The sequence below is a fragment of the Callionymus lyra genome, chromosome 15 (assembly GCF_982586985.1).
Source record: "Callionymus lyra chromosome 15, fCalLyr1.hap1.1, whole genome shotgun sequence".
NCBI lineage: Eukaryota > Metazoa > Chordata > Actinopteri > Syngnathiformes > Callionymidae > Callionymus > Callionymus lyra.
This window is the reverse complement of record NC_141832.1, coordinates 8,226,068-8,253,854: the sequence shown is the minus strand read 5'-3', so window position 1 is coordinate 8,253,854 and position 27,787 is coordinate 8,226,068. Positions and strand designations below refer to the sequence as shown.

At 39.5% G+C, this 27,787-nt stretch overlaps 1 protein-coding gene across 5 annotated transcripts in view; it reads left to right on the top strand.

Annotated features, from left to right (window-relative positions):
• The window catches only part of nfixb (nuclear factor I/Xb), a 169,475-nt gene that overhangs the window by 25,230 nt on the left and 116,458 nt on the right, over nt 1-27,787 (top strand). The window contains exon 2 of one of the 5 annotated variants that reach the window (XM_087809002.1): nt 1,936-1,971. The exons of the other annotated variants lie outside the window; for them this stretch is intronic. Within the exon in view, the coding sequence (XP_087665128.1) occupies nt 1,936-1,971 (36 nt within the window). The remainder of the gene's footprint in view (nt 1-1,935; nt 1,972-27,787) is intronic. 5 annotated transcript variants of the gene reach the window in all.

Genomic DNA, 27,787 nt, shown 5'->3' with positions numbered 1-27,787 from the left:
CCGGGGCCCCGCTTGAAGTCTAATTCATTCCTCGTTTGTACAGTGGTTTTATTAACGGGGCTCCCGTCCCTGTGACTGTAGTGTGTTGTCGAGTGTGATCCTTAAACTTAGTCTTGAGGAGGTTGACCACACACACACACACGCACACACACACACACACACACACACACACTCTCACACACACTGGGCTCAGATATCAAACTTGTTTAATTGCTGTAAATTATTAAGTCGATGAGGATTAGACTTCGGATATGACAATTGTAAACAGTGAGTGGATGATTGACAGGTGGTGACGTGTGCCTTCGACATGAAGGCGTTTCTGCTGCTTCTCCTTTTTTTTATTCTTTCTTTCTTTCTTTCTTCTTCAGTTTAATATGTATCCGTAGCGACGTCTACTGTATAAAAAACTGTAATAACCGACAGAGCGAGTTGTTGTTTGTCGAAGGTAAATATTGAGGCGTTCATTATTAGGTTAATTAAAAAAAAAGAAGTTTATTTGTGAGAAATAAATATCATGGATGTCACGTGTGTGTAACGGTCGATGGTTGATCTGTGTTTGTTTAACGTGATGTCATTTTAAAACGCGCAGATATTTGTATTTATTTTAATAAAAAAAAGTTTTAAAATATAACTTATATGACCGAAGGAGGATAATATACATATTTATTTTTTAAAAATGACTCATTTAGGTTATAGATATATATTTAAAGATACACTTCTCAGTCAGTATATGTATCTGTTATTGCTTTCATCATTTGATATTATTATTAATATCATATTTGTACAGCAATATTCAACCATGAATTCCTTCTGGAAAAATATTGACTTTTAATTTAGTAATAATGAAGTTGTTGATCATTTATTACCTTATTTTTTCCTTTTTTAATTTTAATAGTAATAATAAAAAATATAATTGAATGCCTTTTGACTCGTATATAACTCACAAATGATTTGTTCTTTAGTCATTATTATTGATAAATGTGTGTTTTTTTAAAATTATTATTGATAAATGTGTGTTTCTGGCTCATGATTCGTGATAATCAATAACCAATATGTCTGTAAAATATAACTCTCTAATCCAACATGTTTTATTATTAGTTTTTTATTAGTTTTCATCAGAGTTCACGGTTTATTTTCAGACGTGAACTGCTTGCGGCCGAACATCATCGATCACCGTCGACTGATCCAAGAAACCCTTTGTCACATTCGGAATTAAAATGATTTAATTTAATCGGTTATTCGAAGGATTAAAAACATTAAAAAAATGCGTTATTATTGTTTAAAGTTGTTCGATGTTTCCATGAGTATCGACTCCACGGTTTGATGGATGTTATTATTATTTCACGTGTCGTCGTAGCGACTCTTGTCCTCCATGATTGACGCTCGTCCACCATCACTTCAACCCTTGTTGAGTTACTTCTCTGCCGCTCGTCCATCGTCCGGCGTCACATCCTCCGTGAAGAACATTGAATTATCGTCTTTTAATTAAACGCCGTAATCGAGATTAAATGACGATTAAAAAAAACCCGTCTCCCAGGCAACGTTTTCATGATGCTGGAGTCGATACCTTTATTATCCTCCTGAATTAAATGATATTATTTAATTTACTCTCTGATTAAAACTGAAGTAACAGACACTCGTTCATCTCTGTTCAGTGTTTCTTGTCTGTTTTCATTTTCTCTCACACACACACACACACACACACACACACACACACACACACACACACACACACACACACACACACACACACACGTAGGTCTCTGGTTAATTGTGTTATTGATTTCCTGGTCAGTGTGTGTAAGAGTTGTGTAGCTGCTGATGTTAACCGATTGCTTCCCTCTTGCCCCCTCACCCCTGACCCCTGACCCCCCCGTGCCCGCCTGGACGCTGACCCCTGCTCCTCCTGCTCTTTACACCCTCTCGCCACTAAAGTATTACCCCACTCACCTTCTAAACAATGCCCTGGTGGTAAGTCCGTCCCTGTTTATTCCGCATCATTGTGTCTCTTACACTCCATCTCTGAAACTGTGTGTGCGTACGTGTGTGTGTGTGTGTGTGTGTGTGTGTGTGTGCGACCGCCAGGTTATATAAACGTGCAGCTTTTTATTTTATAATGTCACCATGAGCTCTTTTGTTGGATCGTTTCTCATCTGTAAATGACCTTGAGTTGTGCAAGAGCCATTGAGGAAGGTCAGGGGTCACGACCTGAGATGACCTTGACATTGAGAAGTTTTTTAACTTGAGCGTTCTTTCCTGTCGTTGTGTCAGCGTGAATTATATTTCATTTCATACTTTAAGTTACTTTTGTCATCGCACCATGTTTTATTTGAACTTTTTTTTATTGATCTTTATCATTTTCTGCTGTAAGAAAAGATAAAGAATCATGGCTTCATTTCTTTTTATAAGTCAGTTTATACTGTAATAAAATATGACATAAATAATGTCACTATGATAATAATAACTATTTTTTTAGTCGGCCCGAAATGTTGGTGAAATAAAAGTGATTACAATTGAGTGTAACGCACACGATTCATGCAGATGAAAATAGTACAAATGGGCAATTTGCACATTTTTTTAATTAATTATATTTCATTATCATAAATTCAACTAATAAAATATGGAGTAAAATGTCCAAATATCAGATTCTTTGAATCGCATATTGAAATTTATATTTTATTTTTACAATAAAGTGTTAAATAAAATCAAGATATTTATAATGTATTAATTTAAAAATGATGTATTTGGATAGTAAATTGATTGATAAATAATACAATAAAATAAAGTAAATGCATATAATCACATAAGATAACCTAAGAGGTAAATAAATGTATATTTAAAAACTGAAACTCGAGTGTAAAGAGCAGACGCCATGTTTGTTGTGTGGCAGGAGCGACTCTTCCTTTCTCTACTGACCCCTTCAGGCGAGTCATGGAACTGAAAGTTCACCGTAATCTATAATCCAGAGAGAGTTTTCCACCTGGTTCGACCCGGAGACTCGTCCCATTAGCTCGAGTCTCATCGTCGGCTCCGAGCGTCTCGTCGACGACCCTGAGATTAATAATCTCTCTTTCCCCGAGTCGCTGTTTTCTCTGAAAACACCATCATCTCATCCCGGAGAAGAAGAAGAAGAAGAATCGTGAGCTAATTTGTTTTCACGTGGAAAGTGAGTTAACTCTTCACCGAGTGCTGAGTTGGCCTTAAACGCCCCCCTGCACCCCCCCGCTCTCTTCCCAAGGTCTGGAAAAATGAGTCGGAACAGCTGCTGTCGGGATTAGAATCTGATGGAAGCTCAGTCTGAGTAAACACAAGCTCGGCATCTTCGGATCGAAGACATATTTACGCTCGGCTGGTAAACAAACAACAAATGAGCCGTTTATTAAAACATCGCCGGCTCGACCTTTTGATTGACGGGCGGGTCGGCGTGAGCGTGCACGAGGAGCGGCGTGCACGAGGAGCGGCGTGCACGAGGAGCGGCGTGCACGTGAGGCGGGATCTCCATCACGGGACACCAGAAGGTCACGATGCCAGACGCTGCCAGGGACACCATGTTCCCTTTTTTTTTACTAATTCATTCATGCCACAGTGCCGGCGCCGGGCCAGCCCGCCCGCCACAGACCCGCGCCCAGAACCAGGCTCGAGTGTTCGCGCACATGGAGCCGTGTTTATGGGATGTCATTAGCGGAATTAGGGGCGAGGACGCGATCCGAGGACCGTCGGTGTCGCCAGTGACGTCCAGCGAAAAACCTCGATTCTGGTGCGGTCCAGTCTGGTGTCGCACACGGTTCCGAGTCCTCGAGTCCTCGTTTGACCGGAACCAAAGGAAGCGTGACGGGAATATTTTCACATTAGTTAAAAAAAAGTCAAATTTAAACAATAATGATTGTCATTGAATTACATTTTTTAACCATCAATCATCTTCATTTAAAAATATATATTTTTAATCTAATAATGTTTATTTATTTTCCCATTATTTAGTAAATAATTAAAGTCAGACAATCTAAAAATAAAGTAAAAATGTTAATAATTAAATTGAAAATATGCATAAAAAGTTATATATATATATATATATATATATATAGAAAAACACAAATAATAACACTATCTCTGAAGGTATAATTACTCAATACAATTATTTACCAAGACAACCTAAGATAGAATTAAATATATATTTTAAAATGTTCATTTTAAAGTGTCAAAATGTCAAATAAAACCGAAACATTTTCTTATTAAATTGCGTTTTAGTCACATGTGATCTTCAATCTTCTCCATTTAATGGTTATTTGTACTAATAATAATAATGTTATTTAACTTTTTTTTTATAGTAAACAATTGTAGTTACAATCATCAATGTTTTATAATCTTTATTTAATGTGAAATTATTAAAAATGAAAATAAGAATATAAAGAAAAAAAAGCAATGTTACTTAAGGTTTAAGTTATGATGATTAAAATACACATTTTTAATTGTATAACTGAATAACATTATTTACTTCAGTCACAAAATAATATATATTTTTAAAAACCTAAATTGAGAGTTTAAAGAGAAGTAACAAAAGAAAATAAGTAATTTTTATTTAATTATATTTTTGTCAATTGTCAATATTTAAAAAAAAATTGTACTGATCATAAATAAATGAGCAGAAAAACAAGATTTAAATAAGATATAAAAAAGTCAAAATATATTTTCTCAAACATCATAAAAACCAAGTGTCTAAATAAGATAGAAAATATGTGAATGTGTGTCGACGTGCGTCACTTGTGCATCTGTTAGCATGTGTAGGTGTTAAATATAGCTTTACGCTAACACATTAGCAGCTACAAGACTTTTTTAAAAGTGTTAAATACATCTTAAATCCCTTCTGTCTATGCTTAACGTGTTAGAGTTGATGATTTAATTCAGTTTGAGGCCATTTAAACATATTTTTATGCTAAAGTATTAGCATGCGTCACTTTCGCGTAGAATGTTAGCATCATATAACTGAGTGTATCTGTAGTTTTCATACCATATTCCATAATTTTGACCTAAATATTAGCATAGCAAAATATTGAACTTATATTAAGGCTATACAAGCACAGCGGCAGGTTTGCCTCTTAGTATAGCATAGCAGGAGCATGTTAGTGTGTTAGCATGAGCTAGAATGGATACCTTCAGCAAAATAGCATGTTAGCACCAACAAGAACAATAGTGATTATTTATTAAATTCATTTATAGAATTTTAAAAGAGTGTTAGCATAAACACAACTAAGGATATTTGACTCTTAGTATAGCTTAGCAGTAGCATGTTACAGTGTTAGCATGAGCTAGAAAAGATTAGCTTCATGACAGTTTAGCTTTAGAAAAATATCATGTTGGCACTAACAAGAACAATAGTTATTATTTATCAAATTAATTTATAGAATTTTAGCATAGTTTTAGCATGAACACAAATCGGGATATTTGACTGTTATTAAAGCATAGCGGTAGCATGTTAGTGTGTTAGCATGAGCTAGAATGGATAGCTTTAGCTCAATAGCATGTTAGCACCAACAAGAACAATAGTTATTGTTTATCAAATTAATTTATAGAATTTTAAAGAGTGTTAGCATGAACACAACTCAGAATATTTGACTCTTAATGTAGCATAGCATAGCGGTAGCATGTTAGCATCTTTAATCGTTGTGTGTTTAAATGAAGCATGAATATTCCTATAACATGTTTTGTTTTTTTACGAGTCAGCAGCTGTTTATTTGTTGCCAAGTATCATTTGAACGTGTCTTGAATGCGCTAAAGTGTTAGCATTAGCGTGTCGAGACGTTGTTGTTCCGGACTCGGGTACAGAACGTCTCTCGAGCGAACGCGACCCGGGGTTCGTGCGACGAATCCGTCGCGGCGGCGGTTTTTGGTGGTCGACGGGCACGTTGGCAGGGGGCGCTATAGAGAGGGAAGTTAAGTAGCGTGTAGCTCTTTCGCTTTTAATCTGGAGTCGCGCGGCGTCGCGCTACAGTCTCTCACAGCTGCCCCAGCATCCGTGGAGAATGGATTCCTCCTGCTGTTGCCACGGGAGACCGAGGCCAAGAAGAATGGGAGGATATCCAGAGTGTGTTTTAGGAGGAAGACCAGGCCTGGTCCGGGACTTTGTGTGTGTGTGTGTGAGAGTGTGTGTGAGTGTGTGTGTGTGAGAGTGTGTGTGAGAGTGCGATCATCTTCACCAGCCTCACTTTTCCTTCATGTCACCTCTGGCATGGATTAGTTTCTGGCTCCGTCCCGTCAGAGCCCACAGGCCCGGTGCGGTTCTGTGGTTGCTGATATGTTGCTCTGTTGCCATGACGACTGAACACACACACTCTCACACACACACACACACACACACACTGGTGCTAAATGACATAATTGAGCCAGGATATACAGCAGAAGACAAAGTACTCAGTGTAGCGGGAGTGAGGTTCAGACCAGAGCTTCGCGGTTTGACCAGAACTTCAAATGGGTTTTTTTTTTTCACCCGAGTGTTGTCGTCGTTGTCGTCGTTGTCGTTGTTGTTGTTGTTTCATGACTTGTGTGTTGTCGTTATTTTTGGTGAAACTCCTGCGACTTTTTCACGACGGTCGTTTTTGTGAATCTTTGATCTCGGGTCATTTTTCTAGATCACTTTAAACGTTTTAAATGGATTTAATTGTGTGTTTTATAAAAGTTTGTTTTCCTGCTGTCGATTCAAAATAGTGCAAAATATATAATAAACTTATATATCAAATCAAGATTTCACAATTAATATACTTCTTTTTTTATTTAACATCTTTTCATTCTAGTGCATAAGTTTACTTCATTTTTAATTTAAATTTCAGTTTTAATTTAATTCTGTATTTTCATATTTTTCTGCAATTCATTTTTTTTATTCAACAATTCTTCTTTTCAGTGGATTAATTTACTCTTTATCTTCATTCTTAACTTCATCAAATTTAATTTAATATTTTTAATGAATTTAATTAGCTTTTGTCGATTATTTTGCTTACTTTTGATTTTATTGAATTTGTTTCATATTTTGAATTAACATTTTTATTACTTATTTTTGTCTTTATCTGAATTTGTATGTATTTCATTTAATTTCATCAATTTTATTTATTTATTTGTTTACCTTTTTTTCTTATATGAAGATCAATTTAATGTCATTTTTATTAGGAGTTTATTTTAAACACTTGACAATTTAACTTCTAATAGTTATTTGGTTTATATTAAACACTAACTAACTAATAACTAATAACTAAATTACTAAATAATTTACAAATGTTTTTCATCCTCTTAATAAACGTGTGATATTCTCAGTCATTCACACATTCAACACATTTTATTTATTTATTTACAATTGGATTATTAACTATTTTTCCAATATTTCAATAAACATTTTTATTGCTTGAACAACAAAGTGACATCTTGCGCTGGTTCTGATCCAAAACACCAGATCCACGGTTGGTACTGATGCTTCAGAATGTGACAGAAGGAGTGTTTGTCGAGACACGTGCTGTGGTGTGTGCGGGTGTGTGTAGGGGGAGTGTGTGTGTGTGTGTGTGTGTGTAGGGGGAGTGTGTGTGTGTGTGTGTGTCATGTTTGGGTTCACAGATGCACCACGAGGGCCGGCGCTCATATTTCTGTCCTCGTTCTTCTTCTCCTCCTCTGGGCGTCTGCTGGGTGGAGGCCCCGGGTCGGCTCAGGTTGCTGACGACCGGTGACTTGTAGCATCCTTGTAATGTGCCTGATGGAGTCCTACAAGCCCAGAGAGTAGCCCCGGATTATCCCCCCCATCTCTAGTATCAAAGACTTTATTTAGTTTGTTTCTCTTGGGTCATATTAGATTGTGTTATAGGGACTCTCTTGGACCTGTAGGACTCTCTCGCTTCCTGAGTCGCATTCAAGACTCAAACCGTTACATCATTTGTAACATATTTTAAAAAGCTGGGGACACCTCCTTGTCTGGCAGGTCAGAACCCCTGGGAGTCACCTGGACTTGTGGGACTCTTTCAGTTGGAGCCACATCTGTTTGCGAGTCGTGAGTCTCGGCGAGAGAAAAACCTACAAGCCCACAAGAGAGTTGGACTTGTTTTGAGGTTCTCTCTGTGGTGGCCCTTCTGTTGTGTGTCAAGGGGACTCTCCCGCATCTGTAGGACTCTCTCTCACTTATTGAGTTTGAGAAAGTTAGTTGTTAAGTTAGCTTCTTGTCCAGCAACTCAACTCATATCGGCTCACCCAGGTTTGTGGGACTCTTTAAATATTCAGGCTTGAAGTGGAGTTTGTGGTGAGTCCCACAGGTCGTCCAGATTCTTGCATAAGTTGAAAAACTTTCTGTTAATTTCCTACATATTAAGTATGACTCACTCGGACTCGTGGGACTCGCGGGACGGCGAGTCCCTCCTGATGCTGTGAGAACAGGCGACCGTGACAAACCCAGAAGTGGAACAATGTTCTCGGTGGTTGATGGTCCAACAGGACGAGGTCCCACAGGAGCCTGAACTCCACGAGTGAACAGCGCGTCTGTTGCATTCCACGTCTCCCGCCGAAGACAGAGTGGAAAATGCTTGTGAGCTTCTTTGTTCTTATAGTGAGTCGACGGCGTCGCTCGCCAACATCAACAAACAAAGCGACAGTTGACGGTAATTTGTTTACGCTTCTTGTTTTTAATCAAGAGAAATATCTGAGCAAACACTGAGTCTCACGAGTCCACCTCGACCTGCTGAGCGTCTCCCATCACACCTGAGTCCAACTCAAGTCCTCTTTATGTCCTCCTCGCGTCCTCCTTACCTCCTCCTCAAGTCCTCCTAATGTCCTCCTCACGTCCTCCTCACGTCCTCCTCACGTCCTCCTCAAGTCCTCCTCACGTCCTCCTCAAGTCCTCCTCACGTCCTCCTCACCTCCTCCTCACGTCCTCTTTATGTCCTCTTTATGTCCTCCTCAAGTCCTCTTTATGTCCTCCTCGCGTCCTCCTCACGTCCTCATGTCCTCCTCACGTCCTCCTCATGTCCTGCTCACGTCTTTATGTTCTCCTTAAGTCCTCCTCACCTCCTCATCATGTTCTCCTCACGTCCTCTTTATGTTCTCCTCACGTCCTCCTCACGTCCTCCTCACGTCCTCCTCACGTCCTCCTCAAGTCATCGCGTCCTCCTCGCGTCCTCCTCGCGTCCTCCTAGCTTCCTCCTCATGTTCTCCTCACTCCCCCTCACGTCTTCCTAGGGTCCTCCTCATGTCCCCCTCACGTCCTGCTCATGTCCTCCTCACGTCCTCCTTGCATGTTTTCATGACCTCCTCAAGTGCTCCTCATGGCTTTCTCAATGTCCTCCTTGCGTCCTTCTCTTCTCCTCCTCATGACACGTCCTCCTCATGTCACGTCCTCCTTGCATCCTCCTCTTGTCCTCCTCCCTTCATCCTCACGTCCTCCTTGCATCCTCCTCTTGTCCTCCTCCCTTCCTCCTCATGTCCACATCACTTCATTATCTCCTCACGTCCTCCTCATGTCCACATCACTTTATTATCTCCTCACGTCCTCCTCATGTCCACATCACTTCATTATCTCCTCACGTCCTCCTCATGTCCACATCACTTTATTATCTCCTCACGTCCTCCTCATGTCCACATCACTTCATTATCTCCTCACGTCGTCCTCATGTCCACATCACTTCATTATCTCCTCACGTCGTCCTCATGTCCACATCACTTCATTATCTCCTCACGTCGTCCTCATGTCCACATCACGTCCTTATCTCCTCACGTCCTCCTCATTATCTCCTCATGTCCTCCTCATATCCTCCTTGCGTCCTCCTTGTGTCCTCCTCACGTCCTCCTCACGTCCCCCTCATGTCCTTCTCACATCTTCATGTCATCCTCCTTGGTCCTCCTCATGTCCTTGTGTCTTCGTCATGTCCTCCTCGTGTCTCCATGACTCTCTCAAGTCCTCCTCATATCCTCCTTGGTCCTCCTCATGTCCTTGTGTCTTCGTCACGTCCTTCTCAAGTCCTCCTCGTGTCTCCATGACTCTCTCACGTCCTCCTCATATCCTCCTGATGTCCTCCTCATGTCCTTGTGTCTTCGTCACGTCCTTCTCAAGTCCTCCTCGTGTCTCCATGACTCTCTCAAGTCCTCCTCATATCCTCCTTGGTCCTCCTCATGTCCTTGTGTCTTCGTCACGTTCTTCTCAAGTCCTCCTCGTGTCTCCATGACTCTCTCACTTCCTCCTCATATCCTCCTTGGTCCTCCTCATGTCCTTGTGTCTTCGTCACGTCCTTCTCAAGTCCTCCTCGTGTCTCCATGACTCTCTCACGTCCTCCTCATATCCTCCTTGGTCCTCCTCATGTCCTTGTGTCTTCGTCACGTCCTTCTCAAGTCCTCCTCGTGTCTCCATGACTCTCTCACGTCCTCCTCAAATCCTCCTGATGTCCTCCTCATGTCCTTGTGTCTTCGTCACGTCCTTCTCAAGTCCTCCTCGTGTCTCCATGACTCTCTCACGTCCTCCTCATATCCTCCTGACGTCCTCCTGACGTCCACCTCATGTCTTCTCACATCATCATGTCATCCTCCTTAGTCCTCCTTGGTCTCTTAACTTGTCCTCCTGGGACTGTTTGTCTCCGAGAGAAGATCTAAACTAGATTCAAACTCCATTAAAGTTCTCGCGACTCGGCAGCTCTGGGGTTAAAGCGAGCGGGAAAATCTCTTCCTGCCTCGGGGGGCTGGAGGAGCGTCGACGCTCACGCCAGTCAGCAACGAAAACACTGGTGACCTCATTCCTGAGCGGCCATAGATGAGTCCGTGTCACTCCCGAGGAGTGAGATCCCGGGAGCTCACTCCTCGGAGCAGGAAGCTGGACGTGAGCCAGCGCCGGGGAAAAAAAAAAATCTATACTGTTGCATAATCTAACATTTCTTTACCTCGGGTGAACTCTGGAGGAGGCAGCTGTGAGCAAACAGAGTGTGTGTGTTATTAACCGCCTGCTCGTGTGTGTGTGTGTGTGTGAGTCTGCAGAAGAGTCGCACAAACCTTCTCGTTCAAATAACAACCGGATACATCTGAAGTCAAATATTTAAGGAGTGCAGCAGCTGCGTCTGCGAGCGACTCACATGTAAACGTTCTGCTCTGTTTAGGCCACGAAATATCTCGGGATCAGAGCGTCCGCGGAAACTTGTGTATTAGTCTGGAAAAGTCAACGCCGGCCCGGGAGTTTCAGGGGAAAATATCAAACACAGATGGAGCAGATTTGTCTTCTCCTACCTTTTTTCGTTATTTTTCGGAGGAATTACAAAAGCGACGTCGATCGATTTGTTATTGTGTCGGCGAAGAATTCCGTGTTATTTATTAGTGCGTCGGCCATTTTGAGATTCGAGAGCAGCTTTCGCACAGACGCCGCTAAACGCTGGAGCGGCTAACGGCTGCTAGCTTGAGCTTTAAGTTGATAATATTTAGTTAATGTCGCTTTCTACGTTCACATTTCCAGAGTAACTGACCGATTATACTTCCATAATTACATAATGTAAGATGTTTTTAACTTGGTTAGTTATTTAAAAGAGCAATTTAATAAAGAAAAAAACTGTAAATGTGTGGATTTAATAGCACATTTTAAGAAATGGTAAATAAACAAAACATTATACTGAGGATTAATTAGAAAATGTAGTTAATAGTAAAGTAAAATACATTGAAATTTTGTAGAAAAATCGGAGAAATAGTAAATAAAAAAATTATTGAATTGAGGATTAAGTAGAAAACCGGATAAATGGTAAAGTAACAAAACATTATAACGAGGGTAGAAAACCTGAGAAATGTTAAAAAAAAACATTAAAATTAGAATTTTAGTAGAACATTTTAAGGAATAGTAAATAAAAAGTAAACATTTTAATAGGCATTTTGCAGAAAACTAATAAATAGTAAAGAAAAAACGATTTAAATCTCAAGAGATAGTAAAGAAAAAACTGATTTAAATGAGAATTTAGTAGAACATCTGAGAAGTAGTAAAGTAAAAAAAAACATGAAAATAAGGATCTAATGGAAATCTTAGGAATACAAAATTAAAAAAATTAGGATTTAGTCTAATAGATAGTTAAGAGAAAAAGAGAACTCACAAGTATCCTAAAATAATAAACACCATAGGATGTGAACAGGAAACTAAAAACTTATGTCAATTAAAAAAAAGATTTAATAGTAAATCTGAGAATGATGATGGTTAAAAGCACAGTTAGTCAAAAAGTAAGAAAAGCAATATATTAATAAACAAGAAAATATGCCGATAGAAAATAAAAACACACAAAGAAGTAAATCAACCATTAGAAAACAAAAGACCAAAACCTTCACTGGCCTTCACAAATCGAACGTGTCAATCATTCTTGAGCTAAAAACTAGCTGCTGATTGGTCAGATTTTTAAAAGCGTTATTACACTTGTTCATTGATGATGTGAATCTTGTTTAAAATTCTATAACCACAAAAACCCCGTAGTAACGTGTGACTGAGGCAGATTCTGGGCAGATACGAAGAACAGCAGGTTTTAAATCTGTTGCTGAGACCAGTGTTGGCGCTCGTGCAAATCCTGCTGTGTCACGACCTTTGACCTTTGGATCAATGAGCGACACTCAATGAAAAAAAGTTGGCGGTTTAATTCCGCCCATAAAATGAAAGGAATAAAACAATATAATGTCTAAGGACCAAATAAATAAGAGTAATAATAAAATCGACTACAAAAGATATGTGAAATGACAATAATAGCAACACAAAAATGTTATTTACAACATCAACGAGGACAGTAAACACATCAGCAACAACTAATGATGGAGTTAATATTTAGTTTGTGATGGTATTCGGACCAAATCCTATCGTCAACCGATGTCCGGACGAGGTTTAAATAAAGTTGTTGGGTAAGGTTGTTTGAAACCGCCTCCAAGTAAAAACGTTCTTTTTCCAATCTTCGGTTTCTGGCGAGGAAGCGATCGGAGCGAGCTGTCGAGTCTACGGTTCCCTGATCCCGTCGCTCGTATTAGCGAGTGAAAAATATCCTGTGAAACTCAAAACGGGCCTCATTACGCTCGTCACACGGCACCACCTGCAGGACCCGCTCGCATTCCAGCCTCCGGTGCTCGTGTCCGTATATTGTTCCGAGCTCAGGAACTTCATAGTCTCGGCGAGGAAAACCGTAAAAAAAAAGGAACTCTTTGTCTCCTCTCGAAAAGCGGCGTAATTAGTTTGATTCGATCAATCAGCGCGGGACGAACTTAAACAAAGTGGAAGTAAACTTTGGGGAGTCTTTGGAGCCCGGGATTGTTTGTGCTCTCCTCTTACTTTCCTTGGACGCCGGGCCTGATTGAAAGCGACGATATAGCCGGATTGTGTTTCCTCCGGGAGTGGAAGGAATGTAAATGCATCATAACCATATTATGCTAGTTAGCGGAGTCGCCAGGAGAGAGTGGACGCACACACTCCCCGACAGGATCCCACGACACAACCTGACGACATCCGACACTGTTGGACGGAGTCTGACTCCTCAAATACACCCTGGAACCTTTTCCTTTTCTGTGAGAAAACCCACGAATCCCCCCTTGAATTTAGCCGTCGCGGCTCTGGGTCCGTTTGGCATTTTGGTTGCGAGGGAAGCATGTTGCTGGTGGGACTCTGGCCCGCACAATCCCTCCTCTGTTGAAACAATGCGGCAGTTGTCCTCCCTAACCTAATTACTCCCTCCAGGGGGAGAAAGGCAACAGCACCAAATCCCATAGTTAGGAGCTCTGATCTGTTCCAAAAAGGCTTCATTCATTTCCACCGCACGTGTACTTTTATTCCTTCTGATCGTTTTCGCCGCCGTCGTTGTCCGCGACATGTGTGCGTCGCTGTGAAAACTCTCGTGCGGACGTCGACATTTTTTCTCTCTGCTATGAAATAATAATCTGCCGAATTTAAACACAAAAGTGCGACGGAAAGGGAAACTCTCGGCCAGTAACGAGAATTGAAAGAATACGTTCCGGCAACCGCTGTCTAGATCAGTCCTGGTCCGGGACACATTTGTTACCGGGTCGCACGCAAAAAACAACAAGAATATTTAGTTTATTTGTACTGCCATAAAGGCAGATTTAATTTTAAAAAAATAAAATAACATTAGCTTCCTCTGGGGCCACATTATATACTGGACTGTTATAAGGGGCCAAAAAAGAATGAAATATGATGGGAATACTTTCAGTTTTAGTGTTCATTTAATTTGATAATACTTTTTATTTTAAATTAATTTATACTATTACATTTTAGATTGATTTATTTTTTATATATTCTAAAGAAAAATTTCCAAAAATGTACAATGTAAAATTAATAACAATGCAAAACATGTTTTATTCTATACAATATATTGTGTAGTATTTCATATATAAAAACCACCTGTCGTGCTGTATCTCTAAAGCTGTTTTTTTATGTTATTAAACTTGTATTTTTCTTCAAACCTGTTTTGAAAGAAAGGAAGGAAAATCTCACCTTGTTCACCGTCCTTGTCTTTAGCATATATAAGCTAATGTTGCTAAGCTAATTTTTGTTTTGCACCACGGACCACTAATATGTCGGCATTATTTTCACCGACCCACCTTCAGATAAAAGTCAGTAAAAATAAATCGTACACAGTTTAGATTTTCACTTATTATTTTGCTAATTTACACATTTATTTTAAAAGATCTTTATCAAGAAAGGAGTATTACACACGTGTACATCGTCAGCATACAAAGAAACATACAAACATGTAAACACAAAAACCTCTTGCTGTAACCAGTCCACAAAAAAGGTTCGGGGCCCCTGGTCTAGATCCTGCATTCTAGCGAGAACATGCTAGCCAGTATTCTGCATGCTAACTAGCTTAGCAACGCTTAAGCCTATCTCAGGTTTTCCCGCCTTTTTCCACCCTTGTTTGCCAGCGGCCAAAACTGTTTCGTTGTTGTCTTAATTTGTGTGTAAAATTGCCGACTTTATTCTTAATCGTTGTAGTAAAGACAGAGAGCACAGACCTCTGCCAAGCAGCTCGCTTTCACTAATATTACTCAGAATCAGAAACTTTTATTGCCAGTTGTGTAGACACAATAACAATTTTGTGGTGTAAGTACAGGATTAAAGAATAACACAAAAAAGAACAAACAAAATAAGCAAAAGAAAAACAGAAAAAAACATCACTTTTGTTTAAAAATTGCTTAATTTTTGGCATTTGACATCTCGTAGATACTGAAGAGCTAAGGGAGACAGCAGGGTTATGGAACTTGCTCGCACAACACACACGGGACAAATCTTCAAATTCTTTTTGGATCCAGATGGAAGTCAAGAACTGCATCAATGTGAAAACATTTTTTTTATACCAGAATAATGTTATTTAATTGTTAATAATTCAGAACAAAAACATTAAAATAAAATGAATTTTACTCATCAAAGGTTCAGGAAAGCAACTCAACTCAAGTTCGCTTTTACATTCTTGATTCACTCCTGAATTTTTACGACAAAAAAGAAATTCAATATCCAAATTTAAGTGGACACCCTGGACAGTCACGCACAGAAGGACAACCGCTCACACACGAGCTGCACAATAAACATTTACAAGTGTGTAACTTAACCTGATCAATTAATAGTTATGATATTTTTCCTCTCATGTCGTCTCACGTTGCAGCAAAAAAAGCTTCTGGTTTTTCCTGGAAGACGCGTAAACACGAGAGCGTAGATGTTTCTTCTGGAATAAAAGGAAAGTGTGTCGAGGCCCGAGTCTGACCTGGTGTTTGTTTGTTAGCGGATCTGGTCTCAGCACGATCAGCTGTTTACGCTGCGAGGTTTATTTATCTAAGAGAAAGAGAAGCAGATTTCAGATCAGTCGGCAGGTTGGGAGGATATTTAGAAGACCTTGTGTCGAGGTTTTTCCTCTCAGTGTTGACCCGTCTTGACCCGCCTTGACCCGACTGTCGCGCCTCTGCTGCTGTATCTCTGAAGCTGTTTTATTTATGTAATCAAACTGTTTTATTTATGTCATTTATTTATGTACATTAAAATGTAATTAAGAATATGTATTTTTCTTAAACCTGTTTTAAAATCTCATCTTGTATCCTTGTCTTTAGCAAATAAAGCTAATGCTGCTAATCTAGCTAAGGTAACTAGCTAAGCTAGTTTTTTTGCGTATAGAGTTTGTGTTTCACCTATTTTCACTAGTATACAGGTTTATTTCTTTTAATAAACTTGACTTAAACTAGTGTCTTGATGTTTCAACAACCACAAGCTAATTTTGCTTCGGAAAGATAACCTATTTTTACACAAAAAAGAAATTAAAAATACAAATTGTTATTCTTTTTGTGTGGCCCAGTAACAAATGCCAGAATCAGAGAAATATATTTATTTTGTGCTAAATTGTGTTCAAAAAAGTTACTTCAATAAAGAAATAGTTCAAAGGCGCATAGTTAGCATGGGAGCTAATATAGCTAATGGCTAAATGCTGTTTCATTCTTAGTCGCGTTGCGTCAATAACTTAAAATATATTGACAGGAAAGAATCTTGAGTCGTGATGCGTTAATAAAATAAAAACAAGAAGCTTTTTGACTCAGTGGTGATAAAAATGCTAACGTTAGCACAACCATAACTTAATGATAATTGTGTAGCTAGATTTGTGCTAATGCTTTAGCTTAGAAAATACCATAACATAGCAAATACAAGCTAATACTGCTAACGTTCTGCAATTAAACATAGATACAAATATATCTGGAATAATATTTAGTACTATTTGGTAATTATAATTTAAAAAACAACTTTAATGACCTTTTAATACCAAAATAATGTACTGATTGATTTTAATATACACGCTAGACATTTTTTTTTTGTGCTTTTATATTTATTATTGTATTAATTATAAAAATATTAATACATTTTAACAATATATAATAAAATAATATACATTTTAAGCTTAAAAAATGTATCTTCATACAGAAATAATTGACTTTACAAAAGCCTTTATGTGGACAAACCAAATATTCAATCCACTCATTTTTATGGATGGATGGATCTGAAGCTTGCACAAAAAATGACTATAACAAAAAAATAATGAATAAAATACTTAAATAACTATATAATACAAATAGAATTCTGAAAGGACTTGTTCATTGACATACATTATATAATATATACAACAATTACAATAATAAAGTCCCTGTTGGTTATTTTCTGGTTCAGTTTTTTCCGTGGAATCTGTTGCAAAATAAATATAAACATTTGTCGTGATACTTTCCGACGTCGACGTCACCGTCGCTCACAGACGCCTCGTTTTAAAAACGCCGCCGCCGCGAGTCTTGGACGACGGCTCTCATGCTACGACGACCCGCTAGCGTTAGCTCTGTTGCCGCGTCACATGTTCCGGTGGTTCCACGAGAGAGCGAAGGGGGTACATTTAAAAAAAAAAAAAAAAAAACCCAGACAGTGGGGGTTGAGATTTAGGGACGGTGGCGGAGCATTTGCATAAAGGGCAGGGCAACATGCCCGATGGTGGAAAAGGTTGGCATCACGCCTTTCAGACTGGCATGGAGGCGAGCGAGACACAGAAAGAGAGGGGGGTGTAGTCAATAGTGCATCCCTTGTTTTGGGGAGAGAGGAGGTCCCTCACTGTTGGCAGGGGAAGCGGCTAAGTCTCTGCTTCGATTGTGTGCTAGATTGCCCCTTTATTTGTCTGATTGCAAAGCGCTCAACACCGCATTAGTGGCTTTACTTTTCCTGGAGCTTTTATTCAGCTTTTTTTTTTTTTCCTCTCTCTCTCTCTCTCTCTCTCTCTCTCTCTCTCTCTCTCTCGCTCTCTCGCTCTTGGCCTGCTCCGCGTTGTCGCCTCGCATATGTCGACGACTTCCTCGAGTGTGCGACCAGCTCGACAGGGAGGCCGGTCGGCTGTGACGGCTCCGAAAAGAGCTGAGCCAGAACACAAAGATATGGATCTTTTTTTTGATAATGTCACCTTCGGTCAGGTGTTGGAGAGCGACCTCCAGCATCCAGGAGAGACTCTGTGTAGCGTTGTGTCTTCTAGTAGATTTTCTTTTCAGAACTCACAATAAACCGAAATTGTAAACATACAATTCTATATAAATGATGCAAATTCTTTTACAATTTCACTCAACGTTTATTTTATTGAGTCCAAGAAAAATCTACTAGAAGACAAATTGCCACAAACACAAAACAGTCATATTTTGCCTCAAATGGCAACAAAAGATCTTGTACCTGAGGCTCAAACCCCGAAAAAAATGGCTACGAAAAAACGAGGTACCTTTAAAAAAACAGTGTTTTATGACGCCATCGTCGTTTGGACAAGACGACATTAAGAACTTAAATGTAAATGACAATTAAAATACCACAAAATAATGTTTATTTAACTCAACCTGACCTCGGATACACACTTGCTGTATAAGCTCTTTTAATTTTGTTTTATTTATTTAATTTTTGGTCCCTTTCATTTATTATTAGTGTGAATTTTACATGTTGAAATGTTATGTTGAATGTTATTTTGTTACATTATTTATTCCAATGCACGTTTGCATGTAGAACCTTAAATGTTGCAAAGTTAGGTATGTTTTACTTAAAAAATTTGTCTTGTGTAAAAATGCAGTAAAATTTTGTTCGGTATGCACTTGTGGATAATTGAATGAGCAGTATTAGTAGTATTAGTCTCAGTCTAAATAATAATAATAAAAGTAAAGTGAGTAAAATATCAGCTAAGATGGAGACAAAACTGCAATTTTATAAATGCAAAACAAACTACCAAAAAGTAAGTAAGGAAGTAAGTTAATTCTATTTATATAGCGCTTTTCCAGACCAGGGTCACAAAGCGCTTAAACAATCAAAACAAAACTACAATAAAATATATACTTAAAAAGATCAAGATAACACGAAAACAACACCAGGAGTCTCAGAGAATCAAGACAAATCCTGCACAAATAAAAACGTCTTAAGAAAGTGCGAAAAAGAAGACAAAAGCTAAAGAAAGAAAGGCCAGTACGGAGCGTTGAAAAAAAAACGTTCCGGCGACCGCATTTTTACTAGATCCTCCATTCTAGCGAAAAAACATCTGTTTTTAAAATCCACTTTAATTCAGAAAAGTTTCACCACAAGCACAGAAGTCACGGGGTCATGATTTCGAAATGCATTGTGGGTGATACATTTATCAAGTGACCTCGTATCGAATACGTGGTCACACGGAGGGGCTGGGGGGGGGGAACGACAAAGTGACTTGAAAGGGCCGGATTTGTCCTCCGGGGCCCGACATGTGTGCCTTAAACGTTCCGCCTCTGTTTGTTGTCATTAGACGACTTAACGATGCATGTTTAATCGGACGGTTCCATCGCTGTAGCTCAGCGCGGCCGACACTTGCCACAGGAGGCGAGGAAGTCGCGTGACCGTCTGCGGCCGCCGAGCGCCGCCGGCAGCGCCGCCAACCCCATCATCGTAATGGGTTTTTCACGGGGATTTCAAGCGTCTGTGTTGGAGAAAAGTGTCCCACAGTCAGTGACGGGAATCTCACCAAAAATACATCCACAGAGTGTGTGTGTGTGTGTGTGTGTGTGTGTGTGTGTGTGACTTCTCCTGTGTGTACGGCTGGTGTTTGCTCAGGTGTGCGTCGGCTTAATTTGGGATTCTACGTGAAGATATTAAACACCGGAGTTGTGTTTACTTCTACTCTGAGATGTGAAGGGTGTTCAGTGAGTGAGTCGTCATTAACGCTGGATAAGCGATCGTTACACGAACCTTCTTCACACGACTCGCTCACAACCGACACTGTTGGATATTTTTAAATCAAGGAAATTCAGAAGTTTTTATTTTGCTAATGTTGTGAAAGAAGATTTTCGGTTTGTTGAAGCTCCACCAAAATTGACTAAAGAAGCAAAAATATTACCGTCTCCGGAGAGGTTTTCATATTTGACGTTCGGTCGAGGAGTTATAAACCGAGCTGAGCCAGAAGGCAGAGCTCTTAGTTGTTTGTGGAATTGCAGTATGTTTTTCTCGAATGTAGCCATTTGCTCGGAGGTGCCTCAGAAGCGGCTGAAAAAAATATAATATCTAAACTCATTTATTTTTTAATAATGTTTGACTTATGAACTAAAAGAAAAATGACACATACAATCCAAAAATGCACAATTTAAAAACAAAATAAACTGGATATTAAAAGAAAAACAGGAAAAGTCTGTACTTAAAGTACAAATAAAAACACTAAGACAAATAATATAATATTAGTAATTTAGATATACAGATAAGGCCAGTACAGGGTAAATAAAAAAGACGTTCTGGTAACCATTAAATCTACAGCTGTGCACATTTTTTCCATAACAAAAGAGAAAAATGACACCATTTTGTTTCTGGCGTCTTGTTCGTCAGATCAGTGTCATTCCTGGATACCCAAAGTGTCAGTATTCGTACGGATAAATTCTAGAAGATGTTGACGAATTAAACACCAAACGTTTGTTGCAACAAAAAGCTATTTTGTGATTATCTAAACAAGTGAATGACCCAAACCTTTAAAACCTTCTTGGATCCAGATGGAACACCATCATTTTTCTTCAAATTTATCACCAATTTTCTGTCGACTCACAAGCAAAACCAATCCAACCTCGTGTCAGCGTCTCCTCCTCAAGTGTTGTCTTTTCCAAAACTTGCATCGCCTCAAAGTCAAGAGGATGTTTTCAAATCTGTCAGGGCGACATCGCTGTTTGCTTCCGGCTTTGTACCTTCAAACGGGTCTTCGCTCTCTCGCTCCGAAAACACAATCTTGTTGTTTCGGCTTCACTTTCTTCTCGGGGAAAAAAGTGTGTGAAAAGCCTTTTCTTTTTCCCTTTTTTTTTTTTCTACCATTCGCGGCTTTGAAAAGAGGAGCAAAGCCCTCCAGCTTAGTTTAGCTGCAAGTTAATACTTGAATCTGTAGATCCGTTTCATTTCAGGCCATGTTGAAATTCTAATTCCAAATGAGTGCACAGAGATCTTTTCATAACCGGGCTTATGGTGTAACCCTGCTTTTCCTTTTTGAGCTCATAAATCAGCTGCCGTGTAATTCTCTGTCAACTTATTAGAATATATAGAGCGCAGATCAAATGACGCCGGCTTTATATATACGTCGCTCCATTCATTCGGGGCTTTTTTTTCCTCCGTCATGAAAAATGCATCGACTCCGGCGCGGATCCCGACAATCAAAGAGAATCGATGAAGCTGCTTTGTTGCCGAAACTGACGGCGAGATGTACGAACGCGACGGTCAACAAACCTTGTCACGATTTCCGACGGATTCTTGTTTTTTTGCGGCTTCATTTTTAGAACATTTCTCTGTGAAATTCCTTTTTTTTTTCTTTCCCCCCCGCATCGCCGTTTCATCATGAATGACCGAGTGAGAAGGACAGAGCGTCGCTCGTGTCGCCTCTCGACGCTGGCAGCCGTGTGAGCAGCAGTCGTCTGTTGGCCGGCGCTGTGAGAGGAGAAAACACTCCGTCACGGCCCGGGTCCGGGTCGACCCGGTTTCTCAGACCCGGGTCTGAGTCGACCCGGTTTCTCAGACCCGGGTCCGAGTCGACCCGGTTTCTCAGACCCGGGTCCGAGTCGACCCAGTTTCTCAGACCCGGGTCCGAGTCGACCTGGTTTCTCAGACCCGGGTCTGAGTCGACCCGTTTTCTCAGACCCGGGTCTGAGTCGAACCGGTTTCTGGGTCTTCTGCGGGTTCAGGAAACTGAATTTTTCTTTTAATTATAAGGGAATTAAATGAGTTTTTGTTTCTCTTACCGTCAATTATTTAAATCTAGGAACTTTATTCCAAAAATATTTTTTGACAAAATCAACTTGGACCCGCCTTCGGTTCCCTGAAGACTTGCTACATCTACACACCCCAAAATAAAAGACAAAAACATACAAAATGTCTCCGGAAAAGCTGGTTCACTTTGACACTGGACCTCGGTTGATCCCTACCAACTATGGACTCTCAGGTCTGGGTTTTTGTTCTGTTTTGGTTCTTCATATATTTGAGTGTTTTAGTAAAGAAGTTTTTTAAGGAGTTTGGTTCTTTATAAAGCATTCCAAAAATATTCCTCCCCTGAAATACATCCTTTCAAACGAGAAAATAAACTTAAAAACCACCTCCGGTTCCCTGAAGACCCCGCAGCCACCCGGTCCCGGGGTCTTCTGCGGTTGCAGAAAAATTCTCGAACGGTCTTTTTTTCTCTTTAGTATAACTGAATTAAAATAGTTTTGGTCATTCATTCATTCAAGTATTTTAATTTTAACTCCACGCCCCGAAAAATATCCTTCTGAAAACAACATCATCTCGGCGCCATCTTTGGTTCCCCGAAGACCCCGCAACCATCGCTGGGACGGCACACCCAAAACAAAGACCAAAAAACACACAAACGCTCACGAGAAGCTGGTTCACATTGAAACTGGAAGTCTTGGGTCGCCTCATAGTCTGGACCTCAGATGGTCACTGAGTAGTCCTCAGTCTCCTTCGGGATATTGAGTATTTGTTCGGATTTATTCAAGTATTTTAGTTCAACTTAAGAGTTTGGATCTTGAAACCCACCTTCTGGTCCGTGAAGACCCCAAAACCCTTTGCTAAAGCGACACAACCACAAGCAAGAAACGCCCCAAGAAGTGTTGGTTTGGGTCGTAGCTCACCCCTCGGATGAGCCTGGATTATGTTCTTGATCCAGTCTGGTTTTTTTTGCTGGTTTCTGACAGCGGTGGTGTCGGACTGGTCATAGAGAATTCCGGACCACGTAGTCCATGATATCATGAACACCTCAAGATACTTATTTTGCTAACTATGTCTCGAGAATGATGCCCAGATTGTTGTAGACCTACTTGTTGCACTTACGTCCCAGAAGTCCTAACCCTATGGTAGTCATGGTTTCAGTTGCTGGACACAAGTGTTTGTTATGGTCCATGGTTAGCTCAGATGTTTGCTCAGGACCATCCCTGGAACTTCCTAAAGGATCAGAAAAGTTATCTATAGAATACCTACTACTACCTACTACTTTCTAGATGTGACGAGAAGATCAATGAAGGTCAAAGAATCTTTGCTATCTCAGAGGTCAGGAGTGTGTATCTGGAGTTAGATCTTTGGTAACCTTGACAAGGTTCTTGGTTCTGAGGGTGACTGAAGCCTCCATGAGCTTCCATTTTCTGGGTCTGAGGAATGTCTTCCCAGGTCCAGGAATGGTCTAGATCAGACGTTCTCTCACTCTGTGATCGACGTTTCAACATCACGTCACCGGGAGATTGATTTGACATGCCCGGCGTGTCATTGAACGCACCGCGATCCATGCAACATGAAGGACTGGAGGAATGTTCCTGAGCGAGTTCCTCCCTCCGCGCTCGTCGACGCTGACATCTCCAACATCTGCGTGTCTCGATCCGCTTCGTTCATCTTCCAGCTCTCAGGAGAGGCAAGAACTAAAATGGCCTCCGGTCTTTTTTTAAGTCACTTTTTGTGATTCAGTCGATGTAAGGATTGTACGAAGCTAAATGTTTGCTACATCTATAAATTTCTTTTAAAAAACCATCGTTGATACATTTTTATTCTCCTTTGTGTTTTAATAAAATAACCTTCATTTTTGGTTTGTAGCTAACGGTTAGCTCGTTTTAAGATAGCAGTTAGCAAATAACAACTATAACTCTGTTATAAAAACAGAAAATCAACAGAACAAAATAGTTTGTAAAGAAGCAAGACTTTATTTTGAACGTGTATTCAAAATACATTTTCTTTATTTGTTTTTTTCATTGTTTAAACAAAGAAAATGTACTGTAATGTTATTATTTTAGTGAGCAGTTATCTTGTTTAAGCTAGCAGATTGCAAACAATATCTTTAACTCTCTCACATAAAATGAAAATTTACGAACTAAAATAGTTTGTGATGTTAAAGAAGCGGGACACAATATTTTAATCGTGTATTCAGAATACGTTTTTTTGGTTTAATTTGTATTAATAAAAGATTGTGTCGTAATGCTAGATTTGTAGCTTTCGGTTAGCTTGTTTTAAGCTAGCAGTTGGCAAACGACAACCATAAAACTCTCTTTCACAAAGTGAAAGCGACAGACAAAAAGTAGTTATCAACGCTAAAGAAGCTATGATTTGATCTTATGATTTGATTATATGAGTCAGGCTAGCCGGGGTCACAAGGATGCTAAGCTACTCATTGCTAATCAAACACAAAGGAGTCTATTTACTTCAGCTAGTTACAGCAAATAACTATTATTTAATTTTCTACTTACAGTCTGGTTCTTCATAATATTTAAAAAGATGTCTAAACTGTGTTTTAACTAGAATTTAAATGTTTTTATTTGTGTGCCAGACGAACGTTGTCGTGACACTTTTGTTCGCGCTACGACGACGACGACGCAGCGAAGGATGGAAAAGTGTTTATTTTCCCAACATACGCAAAGATCAGAATCCAGCCAGTGAAAGAGTTAGAAGTCGAAAAAACCCCCCCGAGCCAGAAAAAGCGTAAAATGGAGGCCGCGCTCCCTCCTGACTTTGGCAGATTATTTATAAAACACAAGTTCTAGAAAAAAAGGTCGGATCCGTCCAGACGATTTCGACTCGATCTGAGATGACACGTTGAATTACTTCAGCTCGAAACGTTCCTCCGAAGAACGTACGAAAACATATTCGAGATAAACTCGTAAAGTGGAGGAACCGGCGTGGAACTCGCGCCCGGGCGGTGTGTTGCGGCGCGGGCCAGGCAGCCGATCGGCTTCTTTGTGGTCCTGGAATGTGCTGTACGTGCCTCTTCCTCCATGGTTCCCCTCTGGCCCACCCTGGGCACGTTAGCACGCAGCCACCGCAAATTGCTTGCAGATTTTTCACACATAGTAACGTGCTGGTTTGTAAACTGGGATAAGTGCAAACCGCTCGGATCTGTACGCATCACTTTCTCACCACAGAGGGCAGGCTGGCAGTTTTTTGTTTTTTTTCTTTTTTACTCCGTCCTAATCCAGCGTCTTTGTGCTCGTAGCTGGCACCGGGGGCAGGACGGTAATGTTTTCTAAAGCGAGGGGAAACACACAACACATGGTCGGGTGTGCGTCGACTCGTGTAACCTCCGAGAATTCTTTTTTTTTTTTTAATTTCTCTGAATGTTCTAATGCGTCTAATGTCTCGCAGAACCAGATATGGTCGTTCCTCGGGGAGTCAATTGTTCCAAATAGTTTGTCTTCGTGTGGACTTTTTAAGATAAAATGTTATTGTTTGTTTAAGATCGGATTAGGAAAAAAAAGGGTTTCGATGTTTTTATCTGCCTCTTCAACTACTAGTTAATGAATTAGGTTGTAAACACAATTATTGACATAAGTAAATATCAATTGTATATATGTTAAAGTAGTGAGCGGTGGCCATTTTCTTTTCTCAATTAAAAGCTAAGATGCTAACAGCATGTAGCTTAGCGTAGCAGCACATTGTCATCCATTATCAAGGATGAATTAAACACTAAAGGTTTGTTGCAACAAAGAGCTATTTCGTGATTATTTAAACCTTTTAAAACCTTCAGATGGATCCAGATGGAACACCATCATTTGAAGTTGACTTTCTATCCACTCGTGGAACATTTTCTTCCAATTTATCACCAATTTTTCTGTTGACTCCGAGCACATTGTCATCCATTATCGAGGACATGGTCCTGCTTTATACGGATAAAATGTCTTCATGGAAAATAATGATTTTATCATCAAACTCAAGCAAATACTGGACTCAAGCATGTTTTTGAAAGTAAATACCATCTTATTTTATGAATACATATAGTTTGGTGATGCAGATTATATTAAATATTTTGTCTATTTCACATAAACGAGTGCTAATCGATGAACTCTCTGAGATTCAACGTCGGTTTCGATGTGCAGTCGGATTTAATTCGAGCTAATTCAAGCCGATAAACTTCCACCAGCCGCCACTTACTTAACAATGAAATCCTCTTAACGGTCTCTTTCACTTCCCGTCTGGCCCCGTGTCAGGGGGTCAGGGGTCAGAGTCGGCCGGTGTCAGGCTCGGTTCAGGGTCACAGACGGTCGGGCCGGGCGGGGCCGGGGACAGACGAGGAGTAGGCGCCGGGTGCCAGGCCGTGGGGCCAGGAGGAAGTTTAATTGGCCTGGTGAGACGCCGGCGGGTCAGGGTTTCTTTTTTCTTTCGAGGGCGGAATACGAAAGTGGGTCGAGCCGAGATGCGCTTCGTGTAAAACCTGGAAAACGATAAACAAAATGATGAAATCATGGCGAAGAGTGTGAAACGAGACTCATTCATATTCAATTGAGGAGGAAAAATAAATCCTGTGAGAGATTGTGATCCATATTAGTAATTGTTGTGAATTGAATCTCATATTTGTTGGAATAAACTAAGAAACTTACATTTATTTTAGATAATAATTAATACAAATATTAGTTTATTTTAAGGATATTATGAAATTGAAGTGAATTAATAATAAATAAGATGGTTATAAATAAGATACACATGATTTTGACTTCAAATAACCTTTATTATTATATATTCATTAAAAAAACGCTGAAATCGATAAAAATGAGTTTCTTTGTGAGAGATTCAGATCAGGTTTTTTTCTAAATACTTTTTTTTTAATTATTCAAATTAATCTCGCAAAACATCTCCCTTTTTTTAAAACATTTGTCTCTCCACCGAAAGAGTTAATTTCAAGTTGGCAGCCTCCTCGACAGTGTCGGCCAGACGTGCGGAGAATAGAAAAGTAAAAGGACCCCAAAAAAAAAAAAAGCACCGCTTTTGTTCGGAAAATGGACACGTTTAACACCCGAATACTACACATAAATATTTAAATTAATACACATTACAGACAAGTTATAATTATTTTTATTATAAATTCATTTCTAATAACCGGTGTTGCCTTCAAGTCCGCCACAGATTTCTAATCGGTCATATTTTCCTGCTTCGCGAGTGGTTTTTGGCTGTTATATTTTCGTTAAAAAAAAGAGAGAAAAATATTCATTTGTTTCGCCTGCCAACGTGTATTTTCTCCTCCGCAGTTGTTTGATTTTTTTCCAGTTTTATTTTAAGCGAGTGTTTCTGCATCTTAAATGTTTGGCTCGTTCACGGGCCCGCGGAGCAAACGTGGCGCCGCAACTTAAAACGGCACATTTAAATAAATAACATTTAAGAAGAACAAAAAAAAATGGCTGGTGAGGAGAAAAGTGGGGGGTTCATGTCGCGGGTATTATTTTTTTTAATACTATAATAAAATCATTGTACGGATTAAACGAGTGTGTCCGCTGCGGACTTCTTTTTTCTTTTATTGTTTGACTTATTAACGGGGACCAAATTGAATGTGACACAGCGGGGCTCAAGTGTAACGTGTCACGGTGAGTAAGAAACTAGATTTTTATTTGCTTTTATCGCTTTATCTTCTTCTTTAAAAAGTGTTTTATTAATCGTTATTAGTGCTTATTTGGTTTTATCGACAACTATTAAAGTGTCAGAGACGTCGGAGATGTATAAAAATAGTTACCTAAACACTTCCGTTTTCAATTTGATTTAATCTTAAATCATAACAAAGTTCTTTGGTTTTCTTTTAAATAATTCATAATGTCGGTTTTAACTCGATAATGAAATATAAAGACACGAGGCCTCATGGAAAGTAGTAAATTAAATTATAAATGTTTTTCTTTTGCTTCTGTTTATACTGTAACAATTGTTAGATTGATGTTTGATAAATGTAACAATTATTATTATAACGTGTGGGACATAAATTAAGTGCAAATTATTAGTCAGTGTTTCACTTCACTGAGAAACGTCCTAAAAATAATGTGTCATATAAAGTGAAGCAGCAGCTCTGTA